General features: G+C 36.9%; 2 protein-coding genes across 6 annotated transcripts in view; both read right to left on the minus strand.

Moving 5' to 3' along the window:
* Window positions 1-5972: 5972 nt before the first annotated feature.
* Window positions 5973-7249, minus strand: LOC107844736. Its single transcript, XM_047397859.1, has 2 exons — window positions 7099-7249; window positions 5973-6595 (listed from the first exon to the last, which is right to left on the minus strand). The coding sequence occupies exons 1-2, from the start codon at window positions 7247-7249 to the stop codon at window positions 5973-5975; spliced, it is 774 nt and encodes a 257-aa protein (XP_047253815.1).
* A 5713-nt stretch (window positions 7250-12962) lies between these two features.
* LOC107844067 (phosphatidylinositol/phosphatidylcholine transfer protein SFH12-like) overlaps window positions 12963-15880 on the minus strand; it is a 12136-nt gene continuing 9218 nt past the window's right edge. For all 5 annotated transcript variants that reach the window (XM_047397585.1, XM_047397584.1, XM_016688562.2 and 2 more), the window contains exons 12-14: window positions 13975-14098; window positions 13461-13849; window positions 12963-13339 (exon numbers count right to left, since the gene is read on the minus strand). In XM_047397585.1, the coding sequence (XP_047253541.1) occupies window positions 13253-13339; window positions 13461-13849; window positions 13975-14098 (600 nt within the window). In that variant the 3' untranslated portion in view covers window positions 12963-13252. The remainder of the gene's footprint in view (window positions 13340-13460; window positions 13850-13974; window positions 14099-15880) is intronic.

A 15880-nucleotide genomic window follows, 5' to 3' on the forward strand; every position in this document is an offset into this window, starting at 1 on the left:
TAAGTATTGCTTAGGACTCATTAAATAGTGGGAACATCAGAATATCCCCGACGACGATACTATCTAACTTATCTTTCAACCTCACCAGACATTTATTATCTAATTCTTTTGAACTTAGATAACATATCTATTTCCAATAGGATGTTATCTCAGGTAGATCAATCCTGTTATGACATCAATCATTAAACAGAAGGTTAGTATCTTCCGAGTCCCTGTTGATAATTCACGTCCTCTAGTCTATTTCTCCGTTCAAGAAAATACACCTAAGGCATAACCTATTGTTCGCAACCAATAGATTTTAAGTTAAAACAACAAAATTTCAAGACGTCCCACTACCCTTTGAATCCTTGTTATACCTAGCAACATGTCAAACCCTAATCTCTGGATTCCACTCGAGCTAATGGAATTATCCGCTCATGATTTGAGGAAAAAAACTATAAGTTGAATTTATACTTTGATAGATAAACTTACTGATAGATGAAAACAATGAAAGTTTCTTCAATTGAATCACAAAATAGAAATCCAGACTAGTTGTTAAGTTTTGAAGGAAAAACAATGAAGAAGAATATTTTCTCCATGTCTGGAGATCAATAATAATCTTCTCGGAACTGCTGAATAAACCCCTAAAACTGCTATTTATACTTAAGCTTGATTATGGAAATAAAATAACAAAATAAAGAAAATTCTTTGGATTAGCTGACGCCCTTACTGATGGCTTATCACAGTTCTGACACCTTATTAGGAATGGCGTCAGACCTGCTCCAGCTTGCTTCAAATTCTGCCTTAGGCTGACGATATATCTGATGCCGCATCATGGATCTGACACCACATCATGGATTTGATGCCTTATCACTAACGGTGTCAGACCTCTTCTCCAAGTTCTACTTCTCTGGTTGAGGCTGACGACAGTCTTGACGTCTTATCACCACCTTGACTCCGCATCACAAATTGGCATCACAACTAATTCTCAACTTCAACTTCCTGGTTAAGGTTGACACCAATGCTGATAGCCTATCACAAGGATGACGACGTACTATGAATGTTGTCAGCCATGTTTTCTTCACTTTTGCTCAAATTCTCAACTCTTTTTTCCATTATTGTTTATTATCCTTCTTTTTGCTTTTGTCTGCAATATCACTAGAAAACACATCAAAACAACAACAGTTGCTGAAGATTTCACAATTATTTTGAGCTAAAAAATATTAAATATGTTAGCTTTTGCTTACAAATCAACACCCTCAACTTAAAATAATTGCTTGTCCTCAAGCAACAAAATAACTAAGAGAGTATAAAGCATATTCAGCAGTCAACAACCATTTTAGCTCAAAAATTAGTTACCATCTCAAAGGTCAACTACTTCAAAACTTCTGTGTAACTTATTGAACAGTAACAATGTAACACAAAGGATTCCAGCCATGGCATCAACTAAGTACCAAAAATCATGCATGTATCAATATGACACTACCCTAAACAAGTAAGAAACCTAGAAAAATACTAGTGTGCCCTCACAATAAAGAAATTCCCTTTTTTATCTCATCTCAAAAATCAAAATATAAACATGGAGATAAGCACAAAAACACTCACTCTCAAAATGAAGTTCAAACTAGTGTATGCCAAATACCATAGGCTTTCCCTTATCTTCATTACCAAAGTGACCAGACAGGTAAGCTAGGATCACTATAGATCTTTCTTTGGCTTATAACGTAGGCTAAGGACTGGTATGATATTTTATGGAATTTAGAGTGACTAAACTCCTTGGCACTACTTTAACTTGTGGGTTCCACTTATTAACCTCTTTTTCTTTTCTTTTCTTTTTCTCTTTTCTTGATCACACATTCAGAATGGGTGTGGTTCCTTTTTTTTACTCAAACACATTTTTTTCTTGATCTTTTTCACCAAACCCCAACTTTCTATTCCTTTTCCACTTATTCTTTTTCTTTTACTCTACCCCTCTTCATACCCAATTTACATCACACACCCCTATGATAGCCACCCTTAACTTAGGCTGTTTGCCTAAGTCAAGGTGCACAGGATCCAAGGAGGACTAGGGCCAAAACAGGTTCATTATGATCTAAAAGGGAAGGTGATAGGTATTATAAAAAGAAATAGTTAATTCAGGCTCAAAATAGGGATCAAGTGGAAACATGTACACAGGGAAAGTTATTTTAGGCTAAAAAGTGACTCAAATTCTAAAACGGCCTATGATACTTTCCTAAACCCTATCTTTCAAATAAGGTTAGATGAACCGGGCAAGTTCTGGATTCGACAGTACAAAGGGAATGCAGTAGAGATATCGTACACACAAGGAACACATGCATATCACTAGCTACTACCTATCTGGTTCATGCAATTGTTCAGCAGTGATGATTAAGCAACTAAACTAATGCCATAAAAAGATGCACAGTGGTCACACTTAGATGCAATTCAAATAGCCATGTAAAACAAAACTTTGGAAAACTATTCAAAATTAACAAAATAAGTTAGCTGCCTACAGTACTTGCATTACTCTTAGTTATTTACAAAACATGTTACAACAATACGCTACCCTACACTCTCAACTTAAGATCAAAATAAAACTAAACTAAGGGTTAGGGTATACCTGGAGTCAATCAAGCCTCAAATCATGGGTCATTGACCCTACAGTAGCGTCATCTTTATCAGGAGATTTTCTCTGCTCTGGTGCACCTGCTCTGCTAGACGAGGCCCCTATCTCCCTCGCCCGTAGTACTTTCTCCCATTTCCAGTTATCCTATAGGGATGTTTGCATTGCCTTTTTTAGATCCGCTTTCTCCTGTTCTGTTAGCTCATCATCTGCCTGTAGTGTCTTCTCTGCCTCTGATTTCTTAGCCTTCTTCTTTTTCTTTGAATTTTTCTCTACTTTTCTCTCATTTTCATCATCTTCTTGTCTCTTTCTCTTACCTTTTTTAGCTTCTTTGTTTTTCTTCTTTTTCTTTTTCACCGGCTCTGCAGTGAGATCAAGGATTGAGGGTTCATCCCCAAATTCTTTAGTTTATTTCACTATAGATATAACAAACTGGTGTTGCTGTAACCCCACCACATCATTCTTTACCTTATCTAGGGCCTCTCCAAATTTAGCAAGGTTTGCTCTTATCATTTTTTTGCTCGGGTGTAGAATCAGTTCTCTAGATATACAAACCGTCTGGGAAAAGTAGAAAAAAGCTCAAGGTCAACCTTGATTCTCTTATCTACAGTAGTGGCAAACTATTTAGCAAAGGCATATAGTTGTATCTCATACCATTTGGCCTGTTTGGCCACTTTTCTGATATCGATCGGCTGGGCTGTGACTCCGACTGTTGCTGTAGGAGCTGAAGGGCCTGGATCATCTTCAGGTACTGAAACTGCCTGTGATGAAGAGGTTGGTGGTGCAACCTCAAAATCTTACACCTCTACCTCAGGTACTGAACTAGGACCTGCAATTGCTGGGTTTACCTTAACCCTCACCCCTCTATCAAGTGTCAGCCTCAACTGATTTTCATCATAGCGAATAGGGTTGTGGGTCTTTGTGGCATACTATGTATCATCAATCCCTGTAATATTTGGTACCCCTGCCTCTGTGCATAACTTGGTGATCAAATAAGGAAATAGGTAAGCGGTGTCAGACCTTGTCACCCGAATCTTGATCTCTTCAGCAATGATCTCTCTGAAGTTTAGGTTAAGGTTGGCCACAATACATGTAACCAATATAGCTCGATCATCCCCAAGAATGCTATCTCCATCAATCGGCATTAAATGGGTGCATACAAAACCCCACTAGAAGTTTGCCTCTTGAGTCAAAGAAGCTTTGTAAATTTGCTCATTAGGTCTGGTCAGCCATAATAGATCTCTTTCAGCTATTAGTGTAGCTAACCAAGGATGCTAGTCATCCTTACTCTTCAGATGATGGTAGAGTGCAGGATTTGTGACCTGAGGAATGAAGTTGGGTCCATATAGAAATCTGTTGATAATCATGTCAGAGATATCTATATTTACCCCATGAACTGGAACTCTGGTCAGCAAAGGCTGGTCTGCTGTGGTCTCTCCATCCTTGCACATACTCTCTAACCTAGCCTGGAAGTTTGCATAGAACTCCCGAACTAATGTAGGACAAAACTAATTTCCTCCCTTAGCAGTCCATCCTAGCCCGTAGTTTCTGAATTTCTGCTCAACTATAGGATACCCTGTCAATCCTGTGATGATGACTCTTTTTTCTAGAAAAACTGGTCATACCCTTGAGGAAGATGTTCTTTGATTCAGGGATCTTCCATCTAGCATTTTCTCAAACCTCAAGATTCTTGTATTTTATCAAAGTTCCCCGAGCTGGAGGTTCCTTCTATCCATGTTTCTCAGTAGAAGGAGATTTTGAGGATGGTTCCTCAGACTCAGATTTGTCAGACTCAGTATGTTCTGCCTTTGATTTTTCAATTTCAGCCTTCTCAAACTCAGGCTGTTCAGACTCAGTTTGCTCAGAACCCTCCTGCTCAGAAGCCTCACTCTCAACTGGAGTGGTGGTATCAGTATTCTCACTATCCTTCACCTCAATGGTTTTAGGTAGAGGAGGTGCCTTTGGACTTGGTTTCTTTCTCCTCCACCTGAGCAGTGGTTTTTAATCTTTATAGTCAGACTCCTCATTAATGAGCTTCCAAACCATAGGTGGCTTGGTAGATTTCTTTGGAGCATTGGGAGTCTTTGTTTTAGGTGCCATTGGAATGTTTCTGTACCACAAGACAGACATAATTTAGTGCTCACAGTAGAAGAATCAAAGCATGTCATTTGAGTTCAATAATTAGAAAAAGAAATTCGACTCAGTGCATTATCAGCATGGTGTGACGACATGGCTGATAAGGCATCACATAGGTGATAGCTTATCAGCTGTGTCATTAGCCCTAAACAGAACTGAAACTCCTTTTCCAAACTTGTGATGATATTCCTAATAAGGCGTCACACTTGTGATAGCCTATCAGGTACGTCGCCAGCTCAGACTTAGCTTTGAACTCAGTTTTTACTCTTAATTTTGGGAACCAGATTCTTCTTAGAATCACATGGAGTTTTCATTCATTGAACTCAGGGTTTTAGCTTTTTGGAATTAAGCACAATTTTACCCTAATTTCCGATTTTCATGCTATGGTACAAACAACTTGACTCAATTTTCTTTGAAAACTCAAGCTTGCATCAACTTACCATTTTTCAATGAAAGAAGAGGTGAATCAAAGCATAACTGAGATTTGAGTCTTCTTGACTATACGAGTAAGAGAGAGAGACAAAGATTGCAGAGAAGTTTTTAATTAATCTTGCAATCCCACACTTACTAGGAGAGATGAGTTCTTCTTTCACTTTGAAACTATTTTGACAGGAAATAAAATTTTCTAACTAAGGCAAGAAATCACATAAAATAAGGAAACAAACAAAAAATGGGTAACTGAGAGGTTTTCCATCTGGGCGACTGGGCCGGGTCGGATTTGATTTAAATTTGGCCCAGATTTTTAATTTTTTAGGTTGTGGTTGATGACATCTCATGATAACACGTCAATATCGTGATAGCTTATCACGAACGTCGTCAGCCTTAACAGAGAAAGCCTCCACTTTAATCTTTCTGATGACATTTTGAGATAAGACGTCATAGTTGTGATAGCTTATCACGAATGTCGTCAAGATCACTTTCTTGGCTTTGATCAATTTTTTCCTAGGACTTTTCATTACTTATCAGTTCCTTATGATTTCTCCCTAAACTTAATAAAAACAAAATGCATTAAAATAAAATTTTGGGTTGCCTACCAATAGTGCCTGATTTAATGTCGCGGCACGACTTGGTCATCCTGACTACTTAGACTTCGTCAAGACACCAAGGTGATACCTCTTTCAACCTGCATCTAACACATCCACAATTGTAAAGACACTTATCTCATTTTGTGATATCATGGATGGTTGTATTTCAAAACTTACCTCACTTTTATTTAGCCTGAATTTGAGCTTATTCAGCTCCATCTCAACAATACTCTCCCAGTATCTAAGAATGGTCTACCTAATATGATGGGTACTTCAAAATCCACATCACAATCAAGCACCAGAAAATCGGTAGGGAATATAAAATCAGCTACTTTTAATAATACATCACGTAATATTCCCTTCGGTCGCTTCACCGATCTATCTGCCATTAGCAATCTCATGTTTATGGGAGTAGGATCCCCCAAACCCATCTTTTTATACACAGTTAATGGCATCAGATTGATGCTAGCTCCTAGGTCACATAGTGCTTTATCAAAATCCAACGACTCGATAATGCAAGGGATGGTGAATGCTCCAGGATCCACCTTCTTTTGAGCTAAGGACCTTGTAGAAACAACACTATAGTGGTGGAGATTGTCCACTGGTTCATATCTCACCATTCTTTTCTTTGTCACAAGCTCTTTTATGAACTTAGTGTATCCTGACATCTGTTCAACTGCCTCAACCAAAGGCACAGTTACTGTTAATTTCTTCAACATCACCATAAACTTGCTAAATTTTTCATCGTCAACTTTCTTCTTCAACCGCTGAGGAAAGGGAGGTGGTGGTCTTGGCATCTCTTTCAACCCCGCTTCCTTTTCCTTCTTCTTTTCTGATTCAACAGTATTAGTTGTAACATCTTAGAATCCACTAGATCATCTATTTCTGGTTCAACATCAACTATCTCATCAATAATATCCTTGCCTATAGAAGGGCCAACTAATACCTTACCACTCCTTATGGTAATCTCCGTACATGAGCCATCAGTCTGCAAGTTATGAATCGTATCGTTGGGTAAAGTGCCACTCTTTCTCTGGTTCAGGGTTGTGGAGAGTTGGCTCATCTGCTGCTCGAACTGCTTAATGGACATAGAGTGTGAGGGTACCAATTGAATTAGGGTAGAAAAATTACTCTTCATGGTATTTACCCCAGAGTTAGTAGTCTCAACTCTTTTTAGCAGTTTCTCCATCATGTCCTTTATGGACATCTTTCCAGAGCTAGATGTAGCAGCATCTCGATTTCCAGGAGGAACATATAAACCACTTCTGTCATTATTGCTTCTCCAGTTGCCTTACTCTCTATCCTTGTAACCGGGTTTATCATAAAAGTTCTAACCTTGATTCTCTTGGTTATTGCCTCGGAAAGCCCCCTGATTACTCAAATAATTTGCCTTCTCATCTACATCAGTAGCAACATTGCACTGGGACTCCACATCCTTTACATTCTCAGTCTTTCCAGATAACAAGTGCTTGGTCAGCAATTCCATCTGTGTTCTTAGGTGGTCCATGTCTTGGTCTCACTCTTCATCTTTTCTACGTTGCTCCGCAGACACTCCAACAGAAACAGTTAGGCTAGCTACCACAGAATCCCTGGTAAGCCAGGTTCGACTCTATTTGGTCATTTTATTCAGCATGTCAGAAGCCTCCGGGAATGTAAGGTCTACAAAGGAACCACCAGCAACATTATCTACAATTGTCTTTGTTAAAGAGTTAAGAGCTCTGTACAAAGTCTCCATCAAATACAAGTTCGTCATGTTGTGGTTTGGGAATTATGACATTTTCTTCTTGAATCTCTCCTAGGCTCAATGCTTCAGTTGGGAGCTGTCTGAAGTTACTAATCTCGTCCCTCAATTGCACCCTCCTGGAGGGTTGAAAGAATTATTCTAGGAATGCCTCTTTCAACTACCTCCAGTTGGTTATAGAATTAGGCATCAGCTCATTCAATTACATAGTTGCCTCCCCAAAGATAATGGAAACAATCTCAATCGGATAGAGTTATGGCCTACTCCTAGATTATCAAAAGATTACAAATGGTGATGAAGTTCACCAATTTAATGTTCGGATCATCACCAGGCAGGCCACTAAACAACCCCTTCAGATTCAAGAGTTGGATCATGGTGCTAGTTATGCTGAATTTTGGACCGGGTGCTAACGATGGAGGAATGATCGCAACAGTTACACCCGCTCCATCCATTCCATAATCATCATCATCATCCTCATATTGAGCCATCTGTTGACCATACCTTCTTCTAAATGGATGGTTTCTATCCATATTTCGCTACCTCGGTGCAGTAATCTGCTCAACTCTCCTTGGGTTTTGAGGATTCAGTAATTCCTCATTTCCCAAATCTTCATCATCAGGATTCGGATGACACTTATGTTGACCCACATTTTGAACATTTACTTGAGCCCTAGCCAAGGCAGCTAGTCTCTCAACTTCTTGTGGATCTGTCATTCTACCGATTTGTTGGGGTTCTAGATTAAAAGGTAATAATATTTCTCCCAAACTTCTAGTATTTGCCATACACAACCTAAACCTGACATAAACAAAAACAACAAACAAATGTAAAATTGGAAACTTAAACTAACAGTTAATTAGCGCAAACAACTTTAATTCACAATCGTATTCCTCAACAACGGCGCTATTTTTTATAACGCTCAACTTAAACCTCAAATAAGAGCAAGGCGATCGTTAGCAATATAAAACACAACTAGGTAGGGTCGATCCCACAGAGAATATGGTGTCAATGCAAGTCATTAGCGGTTTAATCAACTGGTAGATGTAGTTTCCTGAAAAGGGGTTTTTTAAAAGTAGCAAGTAATGTTGTCACATTGTTAGTACTATTTTTAATCAATATAAATGGAAAACCGGAGTTATGTTCACCATGGTTTTCGGTAATTGACAGATACTAGGTATTACTTAGGACTCATTAAATAGTGGGAACATCAGAATATCCCCGACGATGATACTATCTGACTTATCTTCCAACCTCACCAAACAATTTATTATCTAATTCATTCGAACTTAGATAACATATATATTTCCAATAGGATGTTATCTCAGGTAGATCAATCCAGTTATGGCATCAATCATTAAACAGAAGATTGGTAGCTTCCGAGTCCCTGTTGATAATTCACGTCCTCTAGTCTATTTCTCTGTTCAAGCAAATACACCTAAGACATAACCTATTGTTTGCAACCAATAGATTTTAAGTTAAAATAATAGAATTTCAAGACGTCCTACTACCCTTTGAATCCTTGTTATACCTAGCAACATATCAAACCCTAATCTATGGATCCTATAACTCGAGCTAATGGAATTAGCCGCTCATGATTTGATGAACGAAACAACAAGTTGAATTCATACTTTGATAGATAAACTTACTAATAGATCAAAACAATGAAAGTTTCTTCAATTGAATCATGAAATAGTAATCCATGCTAGTTGTTAAGTGTTGAAGGAAAAACAATGAATAAGAATGTTTCTCCAAGTCTAGAGATCAATAATAATCTTCTCGAAACTGCTGAATAAATCCCTAAAAACTGCTATTTATACTTAAGCCTAATTATGGAAATAAAATAACAAAATAAAGAAAATTCTTTGGATTAGATGACACCCTTGTTGACGGCTTATCACGCTTCTAATGCCTTATCAGGAATGGCGTTAGACCTGCTCCATCTTGCTTCGAATTCTACCTTAGGCTGACGATGTATCTGATGTCGCGTCATGGATCTGACGCCATATCACTAACATCGTTAGATCTCTTCTCCAAGTTCTGCTTCTCTGGTTGAGGCTGAAGACATTCTTGATGCCTTACCACCACCTTGACGCCGCATCACAAATTGGCATCACAACTGCTTCTCAACTTCAACTCCCTGGTTAAGGCTGACGCCAATACTGATAGCCTATCACAAGGCTGACAACATATTATGAATGTCGTCAGCCATGTTTTCTTCACTTTTGCTCAGATTCTCAAATCTTTTGTTCCATTGTTATTTATTTTCCATCTTTTTTCTTGCGTCTGCAATATCACTAGAAAACACATCAAAACAACAACAGTTGCTGAAGATTTCACAATTTGTTTGAGCTAAAAAGCATTAAATGTGTTAATTTTTGCTCACACATCAGATACCATGTGAGTCATTACACAAGCATCATTCGTAATATTTGAATGTTTTTGGCATGAATCAAAGACAAATATGCCTCATATTTTGAAACATCAGACATTCTGAGTTATTTGAAAATTGATTAATACATATTTTTACCTTCTGAAAATGTATCATGCAAGTGTCCGACTAAGTTACTTCTTTTTGATACAATTGATATGTCAGTATTTTGATGGCACATTTGAGGTTTTTAATTAGGAATAATTTTAAGTTCTTAAGAAAATTTTGTTTTTTAATTCTTTGTGCATGACAAGTTAACAAGTGATAAAATAGGAGAAACTGGGTATAAAAAAGCCCAATTGACAAGTTGCCAACTAGTTAACGAGTTGTCAACTAACTCGCCACCATTAAGAAGAAAACGTACTAAGGAGAATTAAGGATGACATAAGTTGATGAACCGTCAACTAAAGTCATCAACCTTAGTAGAAACCAACTCATGAAGAATTCAAGCGACGACCTATGCTTACGAGTTGTCAACTGGTTGACAAGCTATCCGTCTCATTGTCACCTTTGATCCATCTAATTTCAAAATTTAATTTGAATTCATATTTTTTATGCTATAAATAGAAGCTACTAGGGTTTTTCTCATTATCATATGTTAGCTTACATTATACACTGGAAATATTTTGAAGTTTTGAATCTGTTCTTGGGGTTTTAGCATTTTTGTTTGTATTTGAAAGACAATTGAAGTTGAATCCATATTTGAGCAAAAGGTAATTTTCTAATCTATGAATTTTTTTATCTTTATTCTCTCTTGATGTTATGATTAGCTGAACTCCCACAACTAAGGTTTAGGATCCATGTGAAATTAGCGAATTCAACGTTGATTGTTGTAGGATTCGATTGTTATTCAAAAATGCTTTGATAATTCTTTCATATTAACAAATTTCTAATGTTTCAAAACATTAGAACATGCCTTAAGGTTAATTTTCTTGAAATGATAAAAAGGATTGTTAACGAGGATTTAGAGGTTTTAATCTCCGTCTAATGGTAAATGTTAAAACAAGATTGACCAACTCGGAGTTGAATCGAATTTGTATAAGTTGATCTTTAAGTTCAAAAGAATTAAAGTGATAAAAACTCACTTAGGTTGAGAAACATTTGGGTATATGTTAGAATTGATAACTTTATAATTTTTGATATCATATGAATCCTAAACAGTAATCGGCGTGTAATTACTAATTTGGCCATGGTGAACACAAGCCTAGTTCATCTTCTGTATTTATTAATATTTTATAAACTTAATGTTGGTTACTTGAAGCAAGTTGAATTTTTATTTAAAAATCATTTAGTAACCCCCTTTCCTCCCCATTTCATGGAAATTGTCAACTAATAGTAACTTGAATTACATACAACTTATTAATTAACACATTCCTTATGAGATTCAACCCCAATTTTTGTTGGGTTATATACTTGACAACGACCGCTTACGCTTCATAAAGGAGTTTTAACTTGGCGCATCAACAATGAAAGTGTTATAATTGTGACATCTTGAATATTTTTCCTTTTTTTCATGACCTCCTCCTTTGGTGTTGAATTTTGCTTAGAAAATGCCAAAACATAGAATATAACTACTTTTAAAACATGTATGATGGAGCAAAACTCGTGTGAGAATTTTAGGAGAAGATTTAAAGCACTTTCCTATTTTGACAGGGTTTCACTAGCGAGTAACTTTTAGTTCATTTTTATTGGCCTTGGTGATGGATGTATTAACATGAAATATTTAAGAGGAGGTGACTTGGTGTATGTTATTACTGATGATGTAGTGATAATTGATGAGACCCAAGGAGGATTTAATGATAATTTGGAGGTTTGAAAACAAACCATAGAGCTAAGGGATTTTGGTTGATCAGGACCAAGATGGAGTATTTAGGGTGTGGCTTTAGTGAGTTGATGCATGAGGCTGACTTAGTAGTAAAGTTGGATTCCCAGGCTATTTGGAAGAGAGATAGTTTCAAGTTACTTAGGTCAATGATTCAGGAAAATAGTGAGATTGATGAGGATGTCAGACACCTTTTTGGTATATGTGGTTGAAATAGAAGCCCGGTTCTGGAGCCTTGTGTAATAAGAAGGTGCTTCTTAAGCTAAAAGGCAAGTTTTATTGAGTGGCATTTTAACTGTTGATGTTGTATGGAACAGAGTGTGCAACCAAAAGTTGAAGGTAGCATAGATAGAAATATTGAGATAGATATGTGGACTTACTAGGAGAGATAGGGTTAGAATGAGATCATTCGATAGTAGGTGGGAGTGACTTCAGTGGAAGACAAGATGCAAGAAGCAAGGTTGAAATGGTTCGGGCATGCGATGAAGAACTGTACAGATGCCCCGTTATGAAAGTTTTAGGTTGACTATAAATGGTTTTAGGTAGGGTAGAGTTAGGCCAAAGAAATATTAGAAGGAGGTTATTAGACATGACATGGAGTAGTTACAACTTATGGAGGACATGACCCTTGATAGGAAGGTGTGAAGGACACGAATTAAGGTATAGGGTAGTGAGTAGGGGTGCATCCTTACTAGTAGGAATGTGTGCTTTGTTTGTAGCTATGCATGTTGTCTTAGTATTTATGTGTGAGTCTTGCAATCTCTTGTTCGTGGTGTTTTGATGATGTTTGTGATTTCAGATATATAGTTTATAGTATTATTCTGTGGGTGTCTTATTTCTTTTATTTTCTAGTGGTGTATTATCCTATTTTGTTGTTTGTTTTATGTTTTTATGTTTTTTATTTGTTATTTTTCCTGAGTCAGGGGTTTATAAAAACCTCTCTAATTCATTTGAGGTAGTGGTATGAACTACGTATATTTTACCTTTCATAGACCACACTTTGTGGGAATACACTGTGCCTGTTGTTGTAATTGTTGTGGTGGTGGATTGTAACTCTTGTGTAATAGGGTTTTTTTAATGAATGGTAGTCATTGGTTCCCATTATTTTGCATTAATTTTTTTTAAGACAAGGTAGAAGATAGACTGAAAAGAAAACATATTTTTGACACAGGAGAAGCAAGACAAAAACTATGTTAAACAACAAAGGAAGCTCTACCTTGCAAGGCAACAATTAGAACTAATCCAAACTGTTATTATCCAAATATACAGAAAACTAAGAACCAAAAATGCAAGCCGCTTAATTTGTAAAATACTCTGTATATTACTATTAGAGCTCACAAAAGAATTCCTGTTGAATGAAATCTAGCCAAGAGGACTAAAATAAAGCCACTACAAGCTATAGCAGTTCAGATCATATAGCTTATAGTAACTTGCATGCTGAATGTAAATAAGCTTAAGTGTCATGTCATTCAAACAGCATTTCTTGTTGTTGCATCCGCGGTCAGAAACCAAAGAAATTCTTTTTTTTCTTCTTCTTCTCAATGTAGGCTAAGAGCTCTTCTTGACGGGCTAGGGCTTTCTCCAGTGCCTACCAATAATAAGAATATTAATAATATGAAATATGGATATATTAGATGTCTGTCCCCTCAAACCTCTAATATTATGTCAAGGTAGCTATTGAAATGATTATCAAGATAAACAGATACTACCATTTTGGTTGCACAAAGCTCTTGCTCCAATTTATCAACATGACTCATGACATTGTTAAGCATTTCCTCTTTTTCAGGTGGTAAGGAACTAGGCTTGTTGCTAAGAATAATAACCTTCTCCTCGAGCTCTCCCATGCGTTTCATCATGCTGAAGTACTCGTTATTCGAGATGGCAGGTCCACTCAATTGATATTCTTGAGCCTGTGGTTTAACCATATCAACGCCTTTTAATGAACCAGACAAAAGGGTTGAATCCGTAAGCTTTCTTGGCATGTTGCGGGTCATTCGGACCATTGTGACGACGCCCATAACGAATGTCATCACTCCGGTGAAAAGGTGATTGCTAAATCCCTCAGGTGACTTAGAAATGTCGTGCATGGGTAAGAAATCTGTAGTTGAAAAGAAGGCAAGCAATAATTAATACTACAAAATGAACCAGGATACTGAATGAAAAAGCAAATTGTTAAATGAATATCAAAACATCTGTTATATAATGAGAGTAGGAAATGTGTACCTTTAGAAATGGTGTAACCGTTGGTTTTTGTAGCTTTCGGCATTGTTGTTTCAATTACTTTGTCCGCCATAGTGATGTACTTATCATGATCATATGCACTAGGATGATTTTTCTTTATGTCAACCTACAGATACAATGCAATCTGTTTAGTCTGGGCACTGATAGAACAAAGAAAATATGAGAAATAGAACTGTGGTTGTACGGTAGAAAAACAAAAAGGCCGAACTTTTTTGTATTATGGTAGTATAATGAGGGAAACAACTATTGAGAAGAGTACAAGACATAGAACTAGTATATTTCATTAAAGTAGATTTTTAGGAATCATAGATTTCTAGTTAAGTCTCTAGAATAGTCTAGTAAATTTCTAGGATAATCATGTTGAGTAAATATCTAGATATTTATATAATTCTAGTTAGAAGAATCTAGAAAGGAATGGTGTAGAAAGAAATATCTAGATATGTAAGAATGGTGTAGTCTAGAAAGGAAAGATCTAGAGGGTGCTAGATATTTGAGGGAAATATTTGTATAAGAACACTCTAGATTTATAGTATCTAGAATCATCCCTACACAAGTATTAATAGGGGATGACATTGTGCATTTGTAACCATCCAGAAAAATTGAAAACACTCATAAAATTTCAGCTTTTCCTTCTTCACTGCAGCCTTTTTTGTAGCAATTTACAGCTGCATCGTTTTCATTATTTTCAACTTCTTGTTTTCAAATCCTTCTTCCCCTTTTTTTTGACATGGTATCAAAAATCATTTCTTACGGGATCTGAATTTATTTTTTGTTGATTGGCTCATCTTTTTAAGCTCTTTTCTTGGATCTGTTTGCTGGAAAATATGGCATATGAAAATCAACCAACAACAGTCCTCTGATTTTCTTGGGGGAGAATTGCCATATTTGGGTTATTAAAATGAAGTCTTACTTGAAGTCTCTCAACTTGTGGGATGTCATTGAGATGGGAGAACCTGTTGTTCAGTCATTGAGAGACAATGCAACTCTTAATGAAATCAAAAAGTATGACGAGTTGGTGACTAGTACTCCAAGAGCTCTCACTTGCATACATTCAAGTCTTACAAAAGTGATGTTCACAAGGATTATGGCTTGTGGGACAGACAAAGATGCGTGGGATAAGCTAAAGGGGGAGTTTGAAGGCAGCAACAGAGTTAAGTCTGTTAAGGTCTTAACTTTGAAGAGGCAATTTGAGCTCTTGAGATGAAGGATTCGGATATTGTGCAGGAATACTCTTCTAAGCTAATGGATATTGTGAACCAAATAATGATACTTGGTGAAAGCTTTCCAAATCACAAAGTTGTGGAGAAGATCATGGTCAGCCTTCTGGACAAGTTTGAATAAAAAATCTCAGCTATCGAAAAGTCTTGTGATTTGACTACTCTTTCAATAGCTGAGCTGATCTCTAAATTGCAAATCCAAGAGAAATGGGTGACCATGAGAAGTGAAGGGATAGTCAAAGATGCATTTTAAGTAAGGAATAAATTCAAGCAGTAAAATAAAGGCAAAAGAGTCTCTTCAGATCACTCTAGAGAAGCGAAATCTAGTGGATACTAAGGTGAATCGTCGAGGAAAGGAAAATTTCTCCCTTGTGGTATTTGTAAGAAGACAAACCACTTGGAGAAGAATTATTGGCAAAAATCTAAGAGGTCTCCTATTTAATGCAAATACTGCAACAAGTATGGGCACATTAAGAAGTATTGAAGGCAAAAGCGCCTCAAAGTGGTCAGTCTTCCCAACGAGTAAATTTTACAGAAGATCACCAATTTGAAAAAATAGAGGAGGAGGTATTCATGGCTTCACACACATCCCATGTTGATCGATATAATTGGTATGTTGATAGTGCATGCACAAGGCACATGGCGATTGATGAAAATCTATTTGTTAGCCT

The sequence above is a fragment of the Capsicum annuum genome, chromosome 10 (assembly GCF_002878395.1).
Source record: "Capsicum annuum cultivar UCD-10X-F1 chromosome 10, UCD10Xv1.1, whole genome shotgun sequence".
NCBI lineage: Eukaryota > Viridiplantae > Streptophyta > Magnoliopsida > Solanales > Solanaceae > Capsicum > Capsicum annuum.